At 37.9% G+C, this 25,669-nt stretch overlaps 1 protein-coding gene across 1 annotated transcript; it reads left to right on the top strand.

The window, feature by feature from the left end:
- Positions 1-6,565: 6,565 nt before the first annotated feature.
- Reg3gamma (regenerating islet-derived protein 3-gamma-like) lies at positions 6,566-9,162 on the top strand. The gene is given in 6 exon segments (NM_001281579.1): positions 6,566-6,591; positions 6,903-6,978; positions 7,524-7,642; positions 7,842-7,979; positions 8,527-8,650; positions 8,881-9,162. Coding segments are annotated over 5 exon segments (525 nt in total). The 5' UTR covers positions 6,566-6,591; the 3' UTR covers positions 8,949-9,162.
- Positions 9,163-25,669: the final 16,507 nt, after the last annotated feature.

Below are 25,669 nucleotides of genomic sequence, written 5' to 3'. Positions count from 1 at the left end.
GAATGAAAGGTAAACAAAGTGCACCAATGTAACCATACATTCTGCTAAGCCATTCAAACACTTGGAGTTTCTCCTGCTGCATTCACTATTGAAAATCCATGTGCCCGGACACCTGTTAGTTCCCATTAATAGTGCTGAGCTATGAGTCATGCCCTCTGCAAAGGATGAAACTTTTTCTGAGGCAAGTGTGCTCCCTACAAGTTCATTTCCTGCATAGATGAGCCAGACAGGTTGGAAAAAAGTGAAAACTTAAACTGTGCTGAAACCAACATAGTAAGCTATAGGACGTTAAAGAACAAATGTCCAACAGCTCAAGTTCCTCATGCTATTTCCACTAAAAAAAATGAGAAAGTGGAGATGTCCATATCTTCCACTAAATAGGAATATATAAATACCACAAGACACTTCAATTAAATATTTTATGAGAAAAATGCTTTGAAGTAGTTTTAAATCAATTTTAGTTGTTCTGTTGATGTTGAATGAGTCATGAGCCATTTAGGAAGAACGTACACAATATATATATATATATACATATATATATATATATACATATATATATTTTAAAAAATATAACAGGAGACATGAATCAGGGGTGAGAAACTACATAGGAGCCAAGTCTGGTTCCCAGACACCCATAACTCCAGCTCCATGGATTAGACTGCCTCTTCATCACTCTGCACATACCCACACACATACAAAGGTACCCATATACAGTGCTAAAACAATTCTAAAAATTTAATAAAAACATAAGACTAAGTAATCACTGCATTTGTAAGAGTACAGTGGAGTGTATGGAAATAATTTGAACTTACTACCATTAATGTCATCTCTATTTTTGTTTTGTGGTTAATTCCCAGTCGTCCCAGATTCATCCTCTCATGCTTCCTCCATTTACACCATTGGCCTTCCTGGATTCTCACATTACATCTTAGAACTAAAAGGCTAACACCCAGTTGGAGAAAATCCTTAGGTCCTCTACACATTTGAGACAAATAAATCTTTTACTTTTACCTCTTTTTTAAAATCCAGGGACATCAACCAAACGTGGCATAATATGCAACTATAAGACCAGACACATACTGTCACCTAAAGACTGGATGAGCCAATCCAATAGTGGGCAATGGATCACATAAGGGGACAAAATAGTCATTGACCATCCCCACTTTAGCATCAAGCTATTCAGCTATAACCTATATGCCAAGGACATAGGTCAGACCTCTACAGGTTCCCTGATCTATGCGAGCCCCATGAGTCCCAGTCATTTTATTTTGTGAGCCATGTTCTCATGGTATCCCTGACCCCTCTGGTTCCTTTGCCATATTGATTTCCAAAGTGACTGTATAAGTTTGCCCTACCACCAGCAATGGAGTATTGTTCCCCTTACTCCACATATTCACTAGCATAAGCTGTCACTTGTGTTTTTGATCTTAGCCATTCTGACAGTTGTAAGATACAATCTCAAAGTTGTTTTGATTTGCATTTCCCTGATGACTAAGGATGCTGAAAATTTCTTTAAGTGTTTTCTTGTTCATTTTTGTTTCTTCTGTTGGGAATTCTGTTTAGATCTGCACTCTATTTTTAATTGAATTATTTAGATTGTTGATGTCTAATTTCTTGACTTTTTATACATTTTTTATATTAGCCCCCTGTCAGATGTGGAGCTGATGAAATTCTCTCCCCATTCTGCAGGCTGCCTTTTGTCTTATTATATTAGCCTAGTCTACATTCTCAAGTGTCAGCCTTGACTCCATGGTTTTCAGTAGAGGTTTATAGGGGTACAGGGTCCAACATGGAAAAATCTAACCTTAATGACTCTCATGATACCTTCCTGTAAGAATGTTGAGGCTTCCTTGTATTATAGTCTCAGACTCTCCAACATGAATTATAATTCCTTATGCGCTGAAAGTTTCAAACCATCCTCAGTGTTTCATCTTGGTGGAGACAGCTCTTTATCCTGCACTGTGGCTTTTGCCTGCCCCTTGGATTCACTGTTATCATTTTGAAGGCTGTATTCGTCCTCATAGTTTTTCTCTTTCATGGTGATTCTCTTATCTCCAAACTCCAGGGTGACTTCTCAGAATACACTGCAGTCAAGTTCTTGTAATGCCTGCAACTGGAGCACATATGGAAAGATACCAACTGAAATCTCCTGGAACAAATGTTGTTTTCTCAAAATAAAACTGCCACATGGAGACTGTATTTGCATATATGTGCACCTAAATGCACACACAGCAACCTAAACAAGTGCAGGAAATTGCCAATAAATTTAACTCTTATAGACCTACTACAAAATTATTTAGAGAAAATTTTATTTACTCTGAAAAATAAGTTACACCAATCTTCCGTGAAGTGCATATATTTGTATAAGATGACATTTAAACTCTACATGAGAGTCAGGAAAATAACTAACCAATAACTTGTGGGAAAATCTATTAGAGGAAAGCAAATAAGATGGCTGAAAATTAATGAATCAATATACTGAGGTGATTTTTTTAATAGTACCAAGTCAGAAAACAATTAATTGGTTTTTTAAGAGTTTAATTCATGGTTGGTGAATGCCTAAAGAATCGTAACTGAAATGAAATGATAAGTGTCTAATATCAAAAAAGAAGGACTTACTGGGATCATTCACTTCCATTTATCACCTCACCTTTAATGTGCATTGTTGCCTAGACCAAGCCATGTGTCCTCTCTCTTCCCGAGTTCATTCATTGTAATATGAGTGAAAACCTGTCCTTTACAATGAACAGAATAGTTTGAAGATAATAGGAACTGGTGGACAATATCAATAAATTAGTCAGTTGCTTAAATTAAAGCATTCAAATAATTTATAGGGAGATGAGGACCAGTAACTCTCCTTTTCTAAGAAAATTTGTGATACTGTATTTTGAATAAGTAAAGAAAATCCAGTGACATCACTGATCACTGTCTTTCATAATATCCATTAAGGAAATGCAGTTTATCAAATAACTGCTCTGGACTATTGGTCATAGAATTTTCCTGGAGGTTTTAATCATCCCATACATAACAGGATGCTGATTTTCTGGACTTAGGTCTTCTTAGGTTAATGGCAAATTAAACATGTTTAAGACACTTTACCTTTTGCCTCATGTTGTAGGGAATGGCTTTATAGCAAAGTCCAATAATAATCTTACATCTTCCCTTCTTCAATTCCTCTCAGAGAAAGCTGATGACAGTGACTTGAGAATCACTTTAGCCTTTGATGATACTTATACTGATCTGTTACCAGGTTAATCAGTTAATTCAGATGTGCATTCCTTTCCATGAAAAATGAGGGTCTGACTAGCCATGTCCTAATGTATGATCCTCTGGACATTTCATTGATGTGTACAGACTTCTGAGCACAATGGCTACCACAAAATAAGGGCTAAAAAATGGCAGTCATTACTGAACTCCTTCATATCTTAGTCTGACAATTCTTTGATAACACTCTTGAAAAGCAAATTCCTTAATTAGTAACATCTTAATTACTTTTTAAAAATTAATACAATTTTATTATACTTAATCATATTCTGAGAATGAAGAGAGCTGGACAAGTATTCACTACATGTTCCCAAGGGAATGTTGTTAAAGATTAAAGAACAGATCAAATAGATTTCAGCTAATAGCTAAGCTACAAAGTGATTCAGAGGTGTTCTTTCCGATAACATCACCTCAGATCAAATGTTGGTCTTTCCATTGAGGATTACCAAGAACCAATTATCTCATGAGCAGGCATTAAGCATATTATTAGCTTATACTTACTGTGTTATGTATGAGATGCCATAATCAATGGCTTATATGCATTGTTTTACTTGATTCCGCATTAATTTCATGAAAGAGATCTGATCCTTAATTTCTGTGTTTTCTGCTTCTCCACTATTTGGACTAACATGTGTCACAGCTGGATGAAAACAAGTATCTGAGTGATCATAGGTAGTAAAGATCATACCATACTTTTTTATTTTAAATTTAATTTTAAATATCTTGTTTTACATGTCAATCCTAGTTCCCTCTCCCTCCCCTCCTCCCGCACCACCCATCATCCCCCCCATCCTTCCACCCTATTGCCAATTCCTTCCACATAGGGGATACATACCATACTTTTTAAGAACCATAATACCTTAGATAATTTCCAAGATACAATGTATAGTGGGAATCCAAATCCAAAGTACACCCAGCCCAATACATCTGACATCCCTACTCAGGTAGAATATCCTTTATACATAACATCCTTGAATATTGGAGGTGGTACCCCACACTACATTCTCAGAGAGCTTTGGCTACCTGGGTTTGTTTTGGGTGTGCTCATGTTATTCTAGTAGGAACTTCTCCGTGTTCTGAGGTGCTTTTCATCTCCAAGGTACACATGGCCTTTCTGTCTACCCCTGAAGTTTGTGTTTACATTTTGCTTCTGTCCTAACTCTTGGTGTTTCCTGCAGTTATGAAAAATTATTGTTAGTATCTGGATTTTCCCCTAAACAGTATTCAGAACATGAAGAAAAGACAACGTGAAACACATGGAAAATATTTCTAAAATCCCAGATATTTCTGAGAAGTTTGTTCCAATGAAAGCCACATCTGTGGTTCCTACCTCAAGCCATGAACTGTGAACCCCAAGGAGAAAAGTTTTCTTTATTTTGAACTCTGGATAACCCACAAGACCCAATATCTTGAAGAAATTTCCATATCTGAGTCTTTTTTCTAATCCCTCCTTCCCTTCTTACCTCCCTTCCTCCTTTCCTCCCTTTCTCTGTTTTTCCTTCCTTTCCTCCTTTTCTTTCTTTTAGTAAACTTTGGTCTCAAAGTTGACCATGAGGACAATTTTAGTATTTTGACCCTTGATATAGTTCAAATATATCTGTAGAAATTTCCGTATGCAAAGTAGGCTTTCCAGTAAAGCCGCTTAGGGAATAAACTCAAAGGCTTAGAAAATCATCACCCTTTGAATAAAGTTATTTAATCTAAATTGCCATGTGACGGCTTTCTGAAATGAATTTTGTTTACACAAGCTACAAGGAAAGACCAAAGAATGTTTTCCTTTGAGAATGTTATTTCTAATAGTGAATAAAAAATAAAGCAGTTAGAATTATCTATAATGGCTCCACTTACAGACTAATTCTGCTATCATTTCTCTCAGATATTAAGAATTGTGTTATTTTTATTAATTCATTGTTTGAATTCACACTTTCTGGATTTTCCAGTTGTATATGTTTTAAAACAATATAAAATCTGTTCCTATTATTTAATTTCCTGGAAATTGGTAGATAGATAATAATGACAACTTTTCAAACTATTTTCCTCTGGGGAACTTTTAAACTCCCAATTGCCATAAAAATGACAATATTATTCACATGTCAGTAATGTTTATAGCACTAAATATTAAAGTATGTGTTAAGATATATACCAATTCTATTTAAACATTTTAAAAGCATTTCTTAAAATATCCACAAGTTTGAAAACCATATTATGTCAAGTCATCTTACAAGAAAAGCTATGGAAGGCAACTTGCTTTTCCTCAGGACAACCATTGTTCCTCAGGGAGAAGACTTCCACATACATTCAAACAGTGTATAAAAGTATGTATTTAAGGAATAAGGTTTATTATCATCTTCATTGTTTGATGTAGTTCAAGGTCATTCTAATGCGTACTGTCATCTTCATTCTGCATTTATTTGCATGGGTGATGGGCACAAGTTGATTACCCTGGCTGAATGAATGCCAAAGCACACACCATTTACCCACCCCTTTCTTGACCTCATGAAAACAAGTGATGGCATTATAAAAATAGCACAACTTAAATGCCATTCTGACCCCATGTGCATCTGATCAAAGTTTGAGTATATTACTCTCAATATCGAGAGGGCAGCTCAGTCAACCTAGGCCTTATTTCTCAACTTTCCCACAAAAAGGCATCAGGAAATCAAGTTAATTCATTCACTGTTCCTTTGAAACCTCAGCTAAACTATTGACTCAAGAGATTATTATCAAGCTTCCTACAAATCTTGGCACAATGTTCAAGCTTTTTCTCCTTGGCTTAAAATTTCCCCTCTTCAAACTAATATACCATCGTTATCAATAGTAATAATTTTTAACTAATCAAAAAGTTAATTGTTAATACATTTTACATCTTATAAAACAAAAGTGCCAAGAAATATAGATGTGAATCTACAGATATAACTTCTGGTGGAACAATAGCACACTGCTAATATTTCTTTTCTTCAGTAATTCAAGGTTACAATGTTTTGAAAACTGGTGTCACAGCATAATCCATAACACAGTATCATTTTCTTAAGTTTCCCAGAACAAGGTATATGAGAGGAGGTGGGGAAAGTTCAAGCTACACCCAGACCTGGCAATAGAGAAGGGTTGCTAACAGGAAAGGGCTACATATGTAGCAGTTCACAGTCTTTGCCAAGAAGAAACTTGTGATTTTGATGGGAATATCCTAGAGCCCATGCCAAGCACCACCTACCTCCCTGAATTACATAAGCATTCCAGTTATTCACTTTGATGCCCCTCCCTCAAATCCTGTTATAAATGCACAGTCATCTCAGTCCCTGACAAACCACCCAGATCTCGGAAAGAAAGGTAAGTGGAAGCTGAACTATGATGAGAGCCTTTCAGGGGTCCAACTGTCATAACTCAGGAAAAGGTATGGGAGAGTCCCTGTCCTCATAGAGCAGAGAGCTCTGAGAATCAAAAGAGTTTCCTGTGGAGTTTTCAGGGGAGGTGGAAAAGATGGGATCTTTCCATTTTAGAACCAAAGGAGAGGAATGGAGTGAAACTTAGTGTATCTCTACAAAGTTAGTCAAAGGAGAAGGATAGGGTGGTCATCTCAACATAGCCTCTCTTACCAAGTTTTCTACCATGACTCTGACTGTTCCTCCCTCATTGACAAGATGCTGCGTAGCATGGCCCTCACCAGGATGTCCTGGATGCTGCTCTCCTGCCTGATGTTCTTAGCTTATGTGCAAGGTAAGGTTTCTCTGCCTCCAGAACTGAACTCCCCGTGAGTGTTCAGAGCCAAGGATCAGAAGAAGGCTATGAGTGTCCTGTGTGTTAGTGATAATGAGAGTCCCACACAGGAACACTGCATACAACTCATCCATCATCCTCTTGTCATCTAAGTTACTAATGACAATGGTATCACAGCAACCCATTACTGAATTAGAGGTTCCTCTTTCGCTATTAATTTCTAGTTGGTGAGATTAAGAAGGAAATGGTGGCAGTCAATAATGAACTGTGGAAAAAGAACAAGTGGATGGGCCAATATAGAGACTGCAAGCTTAGATTTGGGGATCTATGGATAATAGGAGAGTGAAGCATAAAATTAAAAGAAGTCTGTTGCTCATAAAGCAGGTCAATTTCAAGACCAAGATGAGAAAGAAAAGGGGGCAGAGTCTATATTTTGCCTTAATCTTTAAAGCCAGGCATCATAAACATTTGTAGAGTTGATCTTCCCATTTAATCCACACTCTTCATTTCATGACAACCCTTATCTTTATCTCTCTCCACCTCAGGTCAAGATGTCGAGGAAGATGTGCCCTCTTCAAGAATCAGCTGCCCCAAGGGCTCCCGAGCCTATGGCTCCTATTGTTATGCCTTGTTTAGGATTAATAAATCATGGTTTGATGCAGATGTGAGTGCTTGGGGTTGCAGAGAAGGGAAACAGTGGGCAGTTGCATGACAGTCACAGAAGAAGTGGGCTCCAATTCCCATGGTTCCTTGAGAATCAGAGTGAACATCTGTCTTTTTTTCAGTAGCCTCTAGCATTGCATTTGCCCTCCAATCACAAGTAAGGTCTAAGTCTGTGATTAATTGTGTCCTTCCTTACCTAGTTGGCCTGCCAGAAGCGACCCTCGGGACACCTTGTGTCTGTGCTCAGTGGATCTGAGGCTTCCTTTGTGTCTTCCATGGTTAAAAGCAGTGTGAACAGTGGTCCCGATGTGTGGATTGGCCTCCATGACCCAACGCTGGTGAGATACCATCTCCTCCTATCTAATTTATCTCTCACTGATTTTGTCTGTGTTTCTATAAGGAAAGTCCTAATTCTGCATTGCAGCTGGGGTAAATGGATATCCCTGGGCTCTGTTAAGGTCCCTTGTCTTCAGGTGACATTCAGTGACCAATGCCAGCTTTTACAAAGTTCCTAAATGAGACTTTGGAAATGTCTTCTGTGAGATTCAGGGTATTTGTACCCATGATACTGAGAGAACATCTAAAGAGGAGGATGTTCATATTGGCTCTTCACAGAATGCAAGTAGGCTTTGAGGTTCAGAGACATTTTTAAAAACACAACTTGATATGTTCACCAAAGGCCATTTTTTTCTGGGTTTAAGTAGCTTGTGAGTATCAGCAGAGAACTGATAATAGTAGGGAGATGTTCATGTTGAATTCAAGGCAATGTCTGAAAGACTAGATTAATTCCATGAGGTGGGATATAGGTATCAGCTATTCCCAGCAAGGGATCATGCAAGCAAAGCTTCAGAGGGTGTTCTTTTCTCATTGCTGCCTCCTGTCTAGGGACAAGAACCCAATGGAGGTGGATGGGAGTGGAGTAATGCTGATGTGATGAATTTCTTCAACTGGGAGATTTCTCCTTCCAGTACTTCAGGAGGTTACTGTGGTAGCCTGTCGCGAAACTCAGGTAAGAGAAAGGGCAGTCATCCTGAAAACCAGTACTTTCCCACTCTTCTTCTATTGTTTATCTCTTGTCTCCTTTCATGTCTCTCTCTCTCTCTTGTATCTCTTCCTGCTGGTGTGAGATAATGGTAAAGATGACAGAATGACCCTGACATATAGACCACCATCCTTGATGTCCCTTCACTGAGTTTATGAAATGCCCCTTTTATTTTACTTCTTTTTTTTTGTCTGCAGGATTTCTGAAGTGGAGAGACAGTTATTGTAACATGCAGTTACCCTATGTCTGCAAGTTCAAAGCCTGAAAGCTTTGCACCCTGAGCTTAGTATGCACCTCACCATGATCAAGAACCCAAGTGTGAAGATGGACACAAGAAAGGAAGATTCTTCCCACACTCCAAACCTGTCCTCTAGTGATTCTCTCCTCTTCTGCTCTTTCCTCACTTCCATTTTAGGCTCTTTGGGGTGTACTGAGGCCTGAGTTCTTAGAATGCAATAATAAAATATATGACTCATACCAATATCCATTTATTCTCTGCTCATTTAGTAAATGAACAAAATATATCAGTTAAAGGAAAGAGTTAAACAGAGTTAAAATTTCTAAAGAAGAGTTTTTTTGTCTCTACAAAACATTTTATCACACACATACACACACAAACACAAACTTGTAAGTAAAAGGAGGTAAATAGGAAGGAAGAAAGGGATCAGTAATAGTGGGAAGGAGATGAGAAATGGAGGATGATACAATGTATAAAGCAACCCTAACTACAATGTAAGACCCAGTAAAGATAGAAAGAATACTGTATCCAGTTGTATAGTACACATTCTTCTGAAGTTCAAGTAGAGCAATTACCAGGATAGATGGTAATATAAATAAGTATGAAAATGAATAAATGATGCAAAATATTTTATCAAATCTCAATGGAAATATAATTCAAGCCAAATCCAATAACATAATGGAGAAATCTCAAAATTTTGGAGAAGCAACAAGACACTTCTGAATAATACATGGAAAAGATAAGGCACAAAAGAGCTTGCAATAGTTTGAACAAAATGAATATACAACACATTAAAGCATAAAATATACTTTTAATCCAGTGCTTAGGGAGAAACTGATAACATTGAATGAAAGCACTAGAAAAGAGCTGATCAAAATATATAATCCAGTGGTTCTCAACCTTCCTAATGCTGTGCACCTTTAATACAGTTTCTCATGCTATGGTGACCTCCAACTATAAAATTGTTATTGTTACTGCTTCATAACTATGATTGATACAGTCATTAAACATAGTGTAAATATCTGTGTTATCTCCTGGTCTTAGTCAACCCTGTGAGAGGGTCATTTGATCCCCAAAGAGGTCATGACCCACAGGTTAGCAAGCACTGAGAGTATAATCCAAGCTAACTCCTGAGGAAATAGAAAGAAAATGAAAGTGTAAAATTAGCAGAGGAGAAATGGTAAGACTAAAAATCACTAAGATTGAAAATCTGAAAAAAACAGGAAAATATTAGCAAAATAGAAAAAAACAGAGTTTTTAAAAAAATCTATAGAATTTATGAATCCCTATCCATCCAACCAAAGAAAAGGATGAGTGATGTTGCAAGTTTAAAATATATTTCTATGAAAAATATATATGTTATGAAAATGTAAGGAAGGAATAATGTTTTTGTCAGCATTTGGGCATGAGGCATGTTTTGTGTACAACTGACACCATAATTTGGGATAAATGCTCTATTAGTATACCAAATGGGTAATATGGGTTTTTTGTTTTTTGGTTTTTCGATATAAGGTCTCTGTATTGTTTTGGACTCTGTCCTGGAACTCTCTCGGTAGACTACGCTGGTCTCGAACTCACAGAGATCTGCCTGCCTCTGCCTCCCAAGTGCTGGGATTAAAGGCATGCACCACCAACGCCCGGTGGGTAATATAGTTTTAATAATAGTCTAAAACATTGCTTTATTAAGGGTGGGTTTTAGCTTAGAGAGGACTGAAAACTTTAAGTCTCTTCTGTGAAAAATAACTAATATAACTGTCTAAATAAAAGGGATAGAACATAAAATGCCATGTTGTATTGAGGAAAGTTACAGAAATATTTTTTATAAAATTTTTATTGTAATTATTTGTGCAGACCTGGATAGTATTGATGCAAAATTCCATTTCTTGCATTAAAGGCTTCTTGTAGTCTGTTTTTTTTTTATTCTGGGAATTGAACTCAGGCTCCTGTGTATGCTAGGCAGCCACTCAAAACTGAGCTACAGCATTCCCAGCCAAAAAGAAAACAACAACAAAATGTTTGAATATCACTCAAAATATCAAAATAACAAAGAAACTCTCAGGTAACTATAGATGAATTAAATAAACTACCAGTAGAGGGAGAGTTAGGCTAACACACATTACAGTTCTGGGTACAAAAAAGAAACTGCATCTGCTGTAATAAATGAAGGGATTGGAGGATAAGTATTAGGAAATTAAGCATGTTTAATTTGTTTTTATTCCCTCTGAGACTGAGTTGTAGTTTATCTCACAAAACTGGGCTGAAAACCTTTCAATGAAAGTACACAATTTGTAAATAAAAAGGGGCTCCAAACTGTGACCCTAAAGCTAACTGGAGAACCAGGAATGTGTTGCAGAAAGCAATTTGAAATAATAAGTGAAAACCTAGAATTTGAAGGACCTTATGTCTTTCAAATCATATGATTTCCTAGAGAATCTGCCTCATGCTGTTCATAGGTCCTGTAAGTTGCTAATGCCATAGATTCTGCCATAAAAGCCTAAAAGTGAATTGTTAAAACCTCTCTTTCCCAGCCTTCTGGAGCTTTGTGCCCTGCCCATGGCTATAGTATGTTGATGGAATGCTGAATGCTGAGAGGAGCACAAAGACTCTCAATGCAGCTTGGAGAAGGTTTCCGCATTGGAAGCAATCAAATTTCACTGGTTGTTGCTTATGTGTAACTTCATATTCACATATTGCTCTAAGCATGTAAGCTTGTTTGTAATTGTAGCTGCCAAACTTTTCTGAGTTTTCTTGATTTCTTCTATATGAGTACAGGTTTCCACAGAATCTTTGAAGCATATGAAGAGACTTTAGGTTGTCTTGTTTTGGTTTTAAAGCAATTTCAAATCAGCCTTCCTAGTTTGTTCTAACTAAGGAAACACGACCAAAGTGAGACCATTCCCTGTCTATGACTAGATCACAAGACTACAGATACTAGTCACTTTCACTCTCTTCTGTATTATAAAAGATGGTATCCATCTGAGGATTAGCAATTGAGGTTGTCTTTGGACCTCCACACCCATAGGCTAGGTGCAACCCTCTCGTGAATGTACATGCGCTCATACACACACACACACACACACACACACACACACACACACACACACACTGTGATTTGTGCATTTGGGATTGGACATATTATATTCAGCCTTCAGATAAAGCTGAAGCTCAAAATAGCACCTTGAGCAGAGACCAATACACAATCCTGACAATGGAGCTCAGCCAGTCTATTCACATTGTGAGAATAAGTTTTTGCCCCTGCCTGCAAAGAAAATGAATGAAATAGTTTACTAATATGATATAGGGGAAATAATTGTCTTTTGAGGTAAATGCTTAATTTCAGAGGAAAAGCATATTATTGATGTGTTATCTATCCAAGTTAATGCAGCAAGGCATTTACTTTGTGTTAAACTGTTAAATTAGAATCCATTGTTGTACTTGGATTGTAAACTGATTATATGTGCAGTAAAGAATTGAATTTGGACTTTGATTTCCTTTTTCATGCAAAGATATATCTGTGTACAAATGGTTCATTTTGACTATGGTATGCCTTAACATTGTTTCTTATTAAAACAGAAAGTTGTCTTATTTGGTTTGGGGTAGTGGTGACGGTGGAAGTGCTGGTGGTGGTGGTGGTAGTAGTGGTGGTGGTGGTGGTGTGTGTGTGTGTGTGTGTGTGTGTGTGTGTGTGTGTAAGAGAGAAGAGTATAGAAAGAAAAGTATTTATTTAATATGCTTACTCGAAAATAAAATAAAAAAGATGTGAATCCCAGGCATCAGCCTGGGAATCCAGCATGGGACTGATCAAGACCCCCTGAATGTGAGTGTCAGTGAGGAGGCCTAGGTAATCTATTGAGCCTTGGGCAGCAGATCAGTACCCATCCCGAGTACACACACGGACTTTGGACTCCCATACAACAATGTGAGGTGGACTCTCACCCTGAACTCTTGGGGAAGGGTCTAGGCCCTGCCCTATATGAAATGACAGACTATGGACACCCCCATGGAGGGCCTCACCCTCCCTGGGGAAATGAGGGGATAATGAGGGGGATCGGGGGGAGGGCACGGGAGGAGGGGAGGGAAAGGGAGAGAGACCTTGAACTGACTTGTGAAGCAACCTTGTTTCTTATCTAAATTTAAACTGAAAAATAAAAATGTTAAAAGCTGTTCTTCACTTTAAGCTAGATGTGAACAGAGACTGTCGTGGATCCAGATAAGTACATTTCAAGTCAGGAAAAGGCTATCACTACATTGGCATTTTAAGAACAGACCCAGAGAAGGGACTGAATAGTTAAGGGCACTTGCTGCTCAGTCAGCTGATCTGGTTTATGTTTTCTATACCCACATCAGATAGCCTGTGACTCCATCTGCATTGGATATGATGCCCAATTCTGGCCCCTGATGGCATCTGTACACACATGGTGACCATGCAGAGACTCAGAGCACACATATACACAAGAAATAAAACACAAAAGGACAGAATATGAAAGGAAGGTAAGATGTGAGGGAGGGAGGGAGGATGATAAATGCTGAGATGTGGCATGGATTTTTATGTTTTATACTAAGAGTCTCCTTTAAAGTGTGGATAAGGCATGTGTGTTTAATAATTCTAACAACAGGAAATATGATCTCAGAAATTCACCTGAAACTTAACTTGAACCATCTTTTCTCCTTTCAAATATGTCATGAAGATTCATGCCTAAAATCTCAGCACCAGGATACTAAAGCAGGAGTACCTCTGTTAAGTTTGCGGCCAACCTGATGGACAAAATGAAGTCCAGTCTAGTCTGGCCACAAAAGAGATCCAATACTAAACACAAATCAAATGAAACTCACCCATTGGTGGATCTTGACAGTCAAGAAGCAAAGACAAGTAGTCTCTCTTTCAGCAAGTTCTCAATTTGCTTCATTTATGCGAGAGGCACCATTGGACTATTCTGTTTCTTTGGATTCAGTCTCCAGGTTTCTCTGCCTTTGTGGGCAATTCCACTTTGAGCTCCTGGTTTACATAGCATCTCCTATGAGAATTTATCTTCTCTCTGCTATGATTATGCCCCTCCTGGATTCTTTTATTTGTCAAACCTTTGTCTGGCCCAACTTCCTATAGAGTTGCCACTAGGAGGGGCTCAGAGCAGAATCACATTTCCTTTGTGTATCCATAATGCCAATTTGTATGGAGGTAGAGGATGATGAAATTGGGCAAAATGAGTGGGGTTAACATATGACATATGGTGTTAATCTCCTGATTACAAGCAAGACTGTCTCAGAGAAGACTTAAGATTTCATAAAAGCACATAAAAGGTTACCATGAAAACAACAAGAAGTGACAGAGCATATGCTTGTGACTTGCAAAAACTGCTAATTAAACACAATGTGCGCATGCTAGCAGCCTACTAAATGTAGTATGTCACCATTTAGATTCCTGGCATCCTCCATACCCTTCCACCCCCATCAGCTGGCATAATCTGAGCTCTATAGACCATATCCCATCTGCTTTTCCACCCCGCAGTGCCAGCCCATCCTTGAGTAAAATCCAGGAAGACTCACCAACACAGAGAAGCCAGAGATGTTTCTGAGGGGATCCCAGCCTCTCTTCGGATCTCAGTATGGAGTGTGAACAGCTGGCACAATACTTGCTGCCAGTCTTAAGAGCACAGCTCCCCAAACCACAGAGCTCCAAATGTATTGTCCTCTGGCAGTGAAGCAGCAGTAACTGATAGTGTCTCAAAGTCTATACAAGCTGTTCATTGTTCTGTAGATATGAAAGTATCCATGTCACACCACCAGGTTTCTATGGTGTTTGGAACCTCCGGATTCTCTCAAGTAGAAAACTGGTTGATGTGTTAAACAAAAGCCACCAACACTTCGCTCTCAGAAGACTTTGCTACTGTTCCCTTAACATTCCTCTCTTCCCATCTTTCTGCTCCTCTACTATAAATACCTTCCCTTTAGCTCTTTCTTGGAATAAAATAAAAACCATCTTGTATCTGAAATAAGGAGCTGAGTCTTGAGAGGAATTGACTGAATGGGCCAAAATGGATGGCGTCAAAAGCCTAAAAATAGTTCCGGGAATTCTAGAGGACCCAGAACTCCAGGGTCTAGTGGCAGTGTGGGAACCCACCATATAGGAAAACAACAACAACAAAGATAACTCTGCTCATTGACTGAGTTGCCAGTAGAAATCTCTCCAAATACCCTCTCAGAAATCAGTTTCCCATTACCGTCAAGGGAGAAACATTTGTCCCTTGCAAATTCTCCCTTCCAGAAGGTTCCATGATTCTACATAAAGTTTTTCCTGCCCTCAGTTGTAATTCTTGGGCCTAAAGTGTGTTAAATCACAGAAAAGAAACTTTAAATATTCATATTTTGTTCCTGGGGGAATAGAGACTATATTTTTCAATTAATATTCCTAATGCAAACCACTTAATTACCAAAATATTCACCCATCAGCAGAGAGCAGCTGCCACCTAATTCTGGCTCTATAGGTCCCTTGTCGTAAATATGCCTTTCACTTTGGAAAGCATTTCCTCCCGTGATGACTTTTTTTTTTTGGCTTTGGAAATATTGGTCTCCAGCTAGTAGTGTTGTCTTAGAAATGTGTACAAAATTTAGTAGGTGGGATCAGAGGGGACAGATCCAGAAGCTTTGTAGTTTTGTTCTATGCCCTGATCACTCATAGCTCCTGTACTGCTGAGGCACTGTGATACCTGATGGTCTTCTCACTGTAACTTTCCTTGCTGATGCTACATGTGGCTACCCCACAGTGATGGAATGATGCACTATCATTTGGATAGAATACCTCTTTCCTCATTGTCAGAAATTTTCTTGCAGATATAGTTTAAGGTCCCATAATTTATTTATTTATTATTATTATTTTTGGTTTTTTATGAGACAGGGTTTCTCTGTACTGTTTTGGAAGCTGTCGGTCCAGCCAGGCCTCGAACTCACAGAGATCTGCCTGCCTCTGCCTCCCGAGTGCTGGGATTAAAGGCGAGCGCCACCACTGCCCGACTAAGATAGTTTTCTTTGCTGATTACTTTAGATTATTATTGCTCTTACAAAGTAACAATAGCCAACATTTATTGAAACTTGACCAGGTGTTTGGCGATTTATGAAACTTCTACATGCACTAATGTATATTATCTCTCACCACTGCCTAGTTTTATGCACAACAGAGATACAAGGTACAGCAGAATTATGTGGCTTAGCCAAGGTTGTCAATATAATGGTCTCTGGTCAGACCAGATTATAAAATGAAGAATGAAAAATATTCAATGTCACCTTCAGCCTCCTTTCTATATTAAAGTGCCACTAACAGATAAATCACATAAGAAAGGGAATTCAGAAATATCAACTTCTTAAGGGTTTTCTGCTTGTCTGTTTTATAAAAATTGGGATTTTAAACTCTGCTGGCAAAAGTTAGCATCACTCATCATAGTTGGAAGGAACCTTCATAGGCATCCTTAAAATCCCTTTAATTTATTTCTTTTTCTACTGAAAATCTATTCTTCCTTAAAAGTTCACAAAGTAAATATATCCGTTTTTCTATAAAAAATAGATTCAAACACATTTTTTAGTTTCCAAAGGATACAGAGTTTATGAATCTAGTCTGTTTGTAACAATACAAGTTTATCTCACTGAAGTGAAGAAATAACTATATCTGTTTAGCAAAAAAGTTGTCATCTGACATACACAGAGACAAAGCATAACACACACCCATACATACACCCATTCACAACTATAATCAAATTACAAAAGTTTAAATTATCACCAAATTTATTGCAATTTATCTTTTATTATGAGTTTTTTCCTTTTCTTTCAAACTTTAAATGACTTTTCAAGTATAAAAGAGCTACTATCTCAAAATATATAATAAAATGCTTTGCTAACCTTTGTTTTATTTTTCTGTACATATCTTTTGCATATGTATTACAGTTTCTAGATTTATTTCCATTTATGTGTATCTTAGAATCTGTGTATCTTGTGCTTATGCTTTAGCTCTTTCATTCTGTTTCTTTATTTTGTCCTATTCTCCTTTGTTTGTTTGTGAGAGGATTCAGGTTTCTCCATATCCCCACAGTGTTTGTTGTTATCAGTTTTCTGATTCTAGCCATACTAATGAGTGTATAATATTGATTCTCATTATGTGTCTGATGACCAGCATGCAGGGATTTTTCTGTTCATAGTATATATGCTACTTGTGTATCAACTTTATAGAAATATACTTTTAGAAAACTTACCTTCTACTTTCAATGTGTTAAGAGTGAGACATAAAAAGTTTATAGACAGACAGAAAGATGATATGTAGAAATAAACCTTTTATGTAAGACCCTTATTAGATTTTAAAAAGCATTGGAGTTGTTGGTTCAACAACCTTCAACTCGCAACACAGAAGCTTATTGTTAATTATGAAAGCTTAGCATATAGCTTAGGCGTATCCCCTTCACTCTTATACCTTAAATCAGCCCATTCTATTTGTCTGCATATTGCCACATGACTTGTGGTGTCCACTTCTTCCCTTTATGTCTTTTTCACTCTTCAAAAGATGCCCATTCATTCAACAAGGATGTTTGTTCCACTATGTTCATAGTAGCATTATTTGTAATAGCCAGAACCTGGAAGCAACCTATATGCCCCTCAACTGAAGAGTGAATAGAGAAAGTGTGGTGCATTTACACAATGGAGTACTATTCAGTGGGAAAAAATGGAATCTTGAAATTTGCAGGCAAATGGATGGCACTAGAAGAAACCATACTGAGTGAGGTAACCCAGTCACAAAAAGAGAAACATGGTATGTACTCACTCATTCATGGATTTTAGACGTGCCAGCATACAATCCCTCTGCCAGAGAGTCTGGGAAACAGAGGCAGATACCCACAGATAAGCACTGAATTGAACTCATGGAATTCAGTGTCAGAAAGAGAGAACTGATGAATGAGCAAAGGAGTTAAGACTGGGCTGGTTTAACCCTTAGAAACAGTTAACCTGAACAAGGGGGAGCTTGTGGACCCCAGACTTATGGCTGTGTGAAAAGCATGGGACTGACCCAGATCCCTTGAGTGTGGGTGTCAGTGAGGAGGCCTAGGTAATCTATGGGGCCTTGGGTAGTATTTATCCCTGGCATACAAATAGACTTTGAGTGCCCATGCCACATTATGGGATGCTCTTTCAGCCTGAACTCTTGAAGGAGGGCCTAGACCCTACCCTGGATTACATGACAGACTCTGGAGATCCATCATGGAGGGCCTCGCCCTCCCAGAGGATAGAAGTGGAGATTGGGTGGGGGACTGGGAGAGTCTGGTGGCGAGGGGTGGAGAGGAGGGGAGGAAGAGAGAGCGGTGATTGACATGTGAAACATGCTTGTTTCTAACTTAAATTAAAAATTCCATCATTTGCAATAATACAAATGAAACTGAGACATGTTAGTAAGATATACGCTGAGACACCAGCATGGGCCTGATCCAGACCCCTGGAATGTGGATGTCAATGAGGAGGCCTGGACAATTTATGGAGCCTCTGGTAGTGGATCACTATTTAACCTGGCTTAAGAATGGACTTTGGGAACCCATTCCATGTGGAGGGATGTGCCCCGATCTGGACACTTGGGGAAGGGCCTGGGCCCTGCCCTTGATGGTATGACTTTGGAGATTTCCCCCATGGAGTCTCTGAGAGATGTGAGAGAAGAATAAAGATGGAGTCTCTGACCCTCGCTGGGGATCAGAGGGGAGACAGAATGAAGGGGGGGGCTGGCTGCTGGTGGGAGAGAAGGGGATGGAGAGGGAGCTGGGACTGACATATTAATCAGGCCCATGCTGGCTTGTTTCAAATTTAAATAAAATTTTTAAATTCAGAAAAAAGAAAAGATTGGTAGGCATTGAAGAACCTCCATATGGTGTTTGCTTTCTTTGTGGCAAAAGCTTGCCTTGACTGCTGACAGTATGCTGTCCAAACTAGATAAACAGGATATGTAAGAAAGTGACTACCGAACTTTACCAAGACAGGGTAGGACAGTTATTCAAAACTTCTTGCTTTATATAAGTCTGTCAAATATTGTAGGCCCATAGGCTGACGACAGATGCCCCAACATTACAGAGCAACTTTGTGTTGACTGTACGTGCAGCTAGATGCCTCTGCTATTTCTTTGTTTTTGAAGCTGCTTGCTCTGTACTTCCTGTTTACTCAGGTAATATTATATCCTTATGAGGCTTTTGATGGAATTGAAGACTATATAGTTATAGGTACAGTTTCCTTAGTTATGGTATAAGGTAAATTAGGTACAAAATTTTAGATGGATTAATAATAATATATTGTCTGAATTTGCCAAATGAAAATCTACTCGACATTATAAATGTAATTCTTACCTGATAATTATTCTTATTGTATATTGTAAATAGTACATACTCTTATTTCTATTTCGATAAAATGGGGAAAATGTTAGGAGAGATATACTGTGTAAAGATATATCACAGTGATTGGTTCAATAAAAATGCTAAATGGTCAATAGCTAGGCAGGAGGTGTACCAGTGACTTCTAGATAGAGAGAGCTCTGGGAAGAAGGGAGAGTTGACAGCTGCCTTTTTTCACTTAAGAATCAAAACAATGGTCTCTATTAAATAGCACAGGGAAGAAAACTCTAAAGTGAAAATATCACACTTGATCTTTGGAAAGGCCCCTTTGCTCTCCATTCCTCAGTGCATGAGGGCTGTTCTAGAACCACACATGCTCAAATATTTAACTTCAGATGATCATATATAGATCCAAAAACTCATAGGCAGCCCTGACTCTGCTAAGGCATCATTGCTAGTAGCTTTTGTGTGAAAATCCCCTGACAGTTTCCCCAGATATAAGACAAATTTATGTTACAAGTACCTATCCATAAAATGTATTTACCTGCAGGCTAAGATCAAGCTGTCTCATCAGACTAGGAAAAGGTAGGTTTTTTTATACACAGCAGGATTGAATAGAAACTCTAGGGCAGGTGAAGAATGGGAGGGGCAAGGAATGTCAGAGAGCCTGAACTGGGCACCGACAAACAAAACCTGGCAGCAGTCACAGATCATTTTTTATACACCCTGGGAACAGTCACAGATGGGGTTATCTTCCCACACATAGACTGGCTAATTTCCCAGGTTATAGACAAGTCTTTTGTCTTTCCCCTGAAGCAAACAAGTGCCTTGTGTCCAAGTCCCTGAACAGTGTAGATGGGAGCAGAGTCCTTCCAGACACTCAAGAAGGCTAACTGGGGCAGAGGCTAAGAGGCGAGAAGTATCCCGTGTGCTTCCAGAGCAGGGCAATATTGAGGACAGGGGCAGGAAAGCCAGATACAGCAGGACATGATGTGGAGCACCCCTGCTTCAGACAAGGAGGACAAGTTTAAGCTTCAGATTACATATATGCCTCCTCTCCCATCCTACTGTGTGAGGGAAGGGCTAAAACTCAAATCTTAGAACTTCCTCACTTATTGATCTGCTCAGGCTCTGACTCCCCTGTGAAGCCATCTATATGCCCGGTCTTGTTCTGATTTCCCACTTCTTTTCAAACTGCTGAGAAATCTCTAGTAGCTAGAAAGAGGTCTATGACTGTCTTTCTGCCATGGGTGTATTTTTAGAACAGGACGGATAACAGACAGTTTGTCCAAAGGATCTCCGGGCAATTTCATAGTTTCTCTAGTTGTTCCTGTTGTCCTGTCCTCAGATGAACTGGTTTTGAATTTTAGTCTATTCTTTTTAAGTAGAAGAATTTTCTTCTTTAATCAAAGAATAGAACACTCTCCTCCAAGTTTGTTTTTTCTTAAACATTATTATTAGGATATAGCAAAAATGGGTTGGAGTTGTCAAGTAAGATTTTAGAGTTATATAAACCTTGATATTTTGATGGCATCAGGAGATAGTGCTGAGCATTTGAACTCTTTAATATGATGAACATGAAATTGAGCACACACAAGGCATTGTGCAGCTAAGATACTTCCCAATTCTGTGTAGCATTTTCAGTAGCGCCTAAGATGATATGGGGATCTCCCAAAGAAACAATTTGCTGTTCTTATTTTCCTAGGAAAATTCTCATGTCTGTTAATTGAACCAATTGTGTGACATATATATTGGGAAATGCACATTTTAAAATGTTTAAATTAGAAAACAATATTGATAACAACTGTGAAAATTATTTTTCGTACTAACACTTTTTGTAACGTGCATACTTCCTGTCAGCCTGGTCCCAGAGCAGCGTCAATCCTAAATAAACATGCAGGTCACTATATTAATTATGAAGCTATTGGCCATTTGCTATGGTTTCTTATCGGCTAGCTTTCACTTAATTATTAACTCATAATTACTAATATATATTTTATAAGGTCTTATCTTACTGAGAATGCCAGGCTTGAACCCTTTCCTCCCGGGATCACATGGTGACTCTCCACTCTTGACTACATCTCTCAGAATTCTCCATGTCTCCAAGTCCTACCTATCTTGCTTCCGTATTGGCCAACAATGCTTTATTTATCAGCCACTAGGACAACATATACATAGAAGTACTTCTCCTATCAACTTTTGTTCAAGTCCATCATGTATTTTGATTGTATTCAGTACCCATTACCCTGTGATCTTTACCCTACTAACTGCCTTCATCTTCTCAAATAGTAACCCTTGTGTTTTTACATTAAGTTTTCGAGACATACACACAAGTGTGTATGTGTATGTGCATGTCTGTGTATGTACACACCTAAATTGTAAGTTGTGCATATGAAAGGAAAACATTATATCTGTTTCTTTAAGTCTAAGTTAGTTCATCTAATACACTGGTGTCATATTTTATGAATTTTCCTACAAATGAAATAATTTCATTCTTCTTTATGACTGAAAAAAACACCAGGAAATACATATTATATATTTTTTGTCTGTTCACCAGCTACAAGACATAGATTATTCTATTTCTTGGATATTTTATGAATAGCTTCATAAGAAATGGATAAGTAGGTGTCTCGAGTGTACCATAAGATAATTTCATTTTTATTCATTTTTTCTGAGGTGAGTGAAGTTGGACCTAGTGTGAGGCAAACATACTGCACTAAATTTATTTTCCAGGCCTTATTTTGTGATTTTTTTGAAGAATCTCCATCTTGTTTTTCATAGTGATTACACTAGTTTACAGTTCCTACACTCTTATCACCATCCATTTTTTTTATTCTTGCTTTTTGTATTATTGTTGTATTGAGGAAGACTTTCCACTAAAGATAAAAAACATATAATTATTATTCTATCATTGTTTTCCCTACCTCTTACATTCTAAGAAGAGTCTTTCTTAGAGGTCAGTGGCTATATCTTTGACCACAGTTGACCAGAAGCATTTCCCTTATACTAAAAGGCTTGCAGTTGTCTCATTACAGGAAGACATCATTTTCCAGTCCTAGTGAAAAGAGTCCCTGGAACTTGGCAGCTGATTTTTCTACTATGGGCCTTCAGGGAAGAATGGGTAACTCTTTTTATTTCTGAACATGCAATGGGATACATTTCAAGATGCTGTTCTCGATTTTCATGTTATTGGACCCATGTGCTATGTAAATGATTACAATAACCATTGAATACAGAGGAGTTTGATAGTATGTAGCAACCAATCTCAATTCTATCAGTTCAATTATACTCTGCAAATGTCATTTTGATGTGTCAGCACTGCTCTTGTTCTTTTAATGATAGCCATTCTGGCAGGAATGGGATGGCATCTTAATATACTTTGCTTTGCATTTCCCTAGAGCTTATGAATGGCAAAAGTATTTTAATGGATCTACTGGCCAGTGTACTTATTGGGCTTTTGAAAAATGTATGTGTCGTTTGTTTGTCTATTTATTGATTGGAATTTTGGCATTTCTGGGGTCTAATTTTCTTAGATATTATATATTTTAGATAATAATTCATTGTCAGGTACATGAATGGTAAAAATTTTCTGCCATTCTTGAGACTGTCTCTTCAATGTACTAATTGTTTCTTTGGCTTTCATAATTTCGAAAACATCCCAAAACTGACAAGTGACATTGGCAAACTGGAAAAGTTTCTAGAAACTAGGTTGCTCTTAATGTCACATCTTCACACAAAGTTTTCACAAAGATTTGCACATGTCGCCTAAATCTCTAATGAAGTCCTTTAATGAAGTGGTAAGTGGGATATACCTCAAGATATATTGCAACTACATAAGTCTGAGTCACTGAGTACTCAAAAAGAACATTAAAGATCTGCAAATGTGTGTATGTCACAAGTGTGCACCATAAAGCAACAGCAACTCACAAGACCAATAAAGCGATTTAAGAAATACAATAACTGACTACTTATCAGAAAATTGTTTCAAATATTCTCACTATTATCATGGAACATTTTAATATAAACATATTTGTTTATACACACACCATACACATGTATGTTTTTATATTTGCACATCAATTTGGAGAATTAGCTGGGCCCTTACAGTAGACATGCCCCCTACTATTTTTTTAATGTAAAGGAAGTAGAAGTTCTTACATAGAATATTTGTGATATAGCGAAATTTTCCAGAGATTTATGCTATTAAGTTCAAATGGAAAAATTTGGTCACCTTTTACCATCCTTCTAAGCCATTATCAGACTCTGTATAGGCAAGAACTGGAAATTTTCATTTGTTTGAGGCAAAATTAAGAGATAAGGTGCACCACCAATGACAGAAATTATGGCCACTGTTTCTGACTGTTTTTTCTTCATTCCCCCCATCACAAATCTTCATTATTCTCCAGTGTACCTTCATTATTCCTTTCTTGGCTACTTCATCCTTTATTTGCAAAGTTTCCTGGAGGATGATTTCTTGCTTTCTTTGTATCTCAGGATCAGGGGAATTGGACATCTGGGAACATTTAAAACACAATTCCAGCTTTGCCTGAAGAAAGTTTTTTTTTTCATATTGTGGCTATCTTACTTCCTACAGTCCTGGTCTTTGCCTGGAAGAGCATCTTACAGTGTCAGAATCTCTTGGCACTGACCCACGCAGGTGTTTCTCCTTTCCTGGGTTGCCTTGAGAAGTCTGTTCTCTATGCCCTAGGCTGTCTTGACAGACATTGGCTAGGCAGTGATTCCTGCTTTTCCTACTCACGTGTTATGTGACAGACTTTCTCCTTCTACTCTGGCGACTCTTTAAAATGGACCACAAGTAACAGAACATAAACAGTTATCCAAAGCTTCACCATCATGTCTATGTCTCTTTCTAACTTAACAATAAGATATTTTGTTGTTGTTTATGGAAATTAAACCAAACTCAATTCAACAATTTTGCACAAAATTCCCACCCCCAACTCCTGTTCCTGTTCTGCCATCTTCTCTCCATAAATTGTTTTGAGATAGAATTTTATAATATAATATACCCTGACCTGAAACTCACTAAGTAGCCTAGACAGCACTCAATCTCAACATAATCCAACTCTTACAATTTCTTAAGTGGTTTGATGACAATCATGAGCTAACAGAGTTGGCTTATTTCTTTTTTTTTTTTTTTTTTGGTTTTACGAGACAGGGTTTCTCTGTATTGTTTTGGAGGCTCTCGGTCCAGCCTGCCTCTGCCTCCCGAGTGCTGGGATTAAAGGTGTGCACCACCACCGCCTGGCTTCAGAGTTGGCTTATTTCTTAAATATGTCTGATGAATTGTGTTTATTGTCTTTTCCTGTCTGTACTCCCATCTGCTGCCAAAAGTGTGGCTCTTCTTCCTCAGGGTCATTGGTCCCTGAGGAGAGAGGGGTCAAAGCAGGGAAGATGGTTAGGATTGCTATGGATATTACAGTGATATCCCTCTAGGAGATGATTGGTGAATCAGATCAGCTTTATTCTAGAGTATAGAATATATACAGGATTGGTTGGATTGGGGAGCCTGAGGACAAACTTTAATTTGCATATAGTAGCATGCTTCTATTGGTCCCTTCTATAGCTATGTAGTCTGACTGCTTTGTTATTTTGATCTCCAGTGGCTTTAATAAAATATAAAAAATATATTACCACAATCATATATTAACTGCACATACTAAGAGACTTCACTGTGATATTTTCATATGCCTACATAAAATATTTTGATCATATTCACGTCCTTCTTATCCTCTACTATTTCCCTCCTACACTCCATAACAACTTCCCTTCTAAGATAGACTTTGTTTTACTTTCACGTCTTTATTTGATGACTTATTGAATTACATTAGTGTTATTTATATGGGCACAGCTGGAAATTTATTTACAGGATTGTGAACACTTTCTAATAGCTATACTAGTGAATAAAAGTGTTTTTCTTATCCATTAAATATCCATCTTATATAAATATTTAACACTGTGAAAAGTTCCATGATCCCCCCTTTCTTCTATGATGAATATAAAAACCTTTAAAAATTCGTTACTATAGATGGGTACACAGACTATTTCCATGAAACCATCCATATAATTTCAACATATGCCCTCCCCACCTCACATCTGGGCCATTTTCATACTTCTCCTTTCTCTTATTAATTCCATCTGCCATCTATATGGTTTTGTTTATACTTCCATGTTATCAGTGATTATATGATTTTTATATCTATAAAGTTTGGATATATAAATGAGAGAAAATGTGCTGATTTTCACTCTGAGAGTGATTGAATTTACTTATATAATGTGATTCTACTATCTCTCTTTCCTCTTGTACCTCCTGTTTATCCTCCATGTCTCTGGCTTCTGCCACTTGTTTCTTCCTGATCTTCCTTTCTCTCCCAAAAAATCCCATGT

The sequence above is a fragment of the Mesocricetus auratus genome, unplaced genomic scaffold (genome assembly GCF_017639785.1).
Source record: "Mesocricetus auratus isolate SY011 unplaced genomic scaffold, BCM_Maur_2.0 Super-Scaffold_100676, whole genome shotgun sequence".
NCBI lineage: Eukaryota > Metazoa > Chordata > Mammalia > Rodentia > Cricetidae > Mesocricetus > Mesocricetus auratus.
This window is presented reverse-complemented; position numbering and strand designations above follow the sequence as displayed.